The sequence below is a fragment of the Buceros rhinoceros genome, unplaced genomic scaffold (genome assembly GCF_000710305.1).
Source record: "Buceros rhinoceros silvestris isolate BGI_N320 unplaced genomic scaffold, ASM71030v1 scaffold14053, whole genome shotgun sequence".
Classification (NCBI taxonomy): domain Eukaryota; kingdom Metazoa; phylum Chordata; class Aves; order Bucerotiformes; family Bucerotidae; genus Buceros; species Buceros rhinoceros.
Window position 1 is genome coordinate 1 of NW_010403117.1, and position 387 is coordinate 387.

Consider the following 387-nt stretch of genomic DNA (forward strand, 5'->3'; position numbering starts at 1 on the left):
GGGTCTGAGCCCAGCGCTCCTGTTGGGACGGGTTCGGAGCCCCGAGCGAAGGTCGCTGTTCTCTTCCAGATCACTGGCCATGTCCGGCTTTGACAGCTTCAACACCGACTTCTTCCAGACGAGTTACAGCATCGATGAGCAGACCCAGCCCTACGATTACAGCGGAAGACCCAACAGCAAGTAACTTGTGCATGAGCTCGTGGAATGTGTGTCTCGTGTACCACCATTCAGTCCTTGTCTTCAGCGCATTTGGGCTGTTCAGAACAGGGTTGGCATTTCTGCCAGCTGCTGGCGCCTGTAATTGAATTCCTGTTGCTCCGTTTTATGGAAAACATAAGTTATATTTTATTAATGGAGATACTGTATTACAAATGGCTTGTACCAGCA

At 50.4% G+C, this 387-nt stretch overlaps 1 protein-coding gene across 2 annotated transcripts in view; it reads left to right on the plus strand.

Annotated features, from left to right (window-relative positions):
- Nucleotides 1-79: 79 nt before the first annotated feature.
- Nucleotides 80-387, plus strand: part of YIPF5 (Yip1 domain family, member 5) — a 7,292-nt gene continuing 6,984 nt past the window's right edge. Inside the window, exon 1 of one of the 2 annotated variants that reach the window (XM_010132889.1) lies at nt 80-180. In XM_010132889.1, coding sequence (XP_010131191.1) covers nt 80-180 — 101 coding nt within the window. The remainder of the gene's footprint in view (nt 181-387) is intronic. The other variant, XM_010132888.1, reaches the window with a different exon arrangement.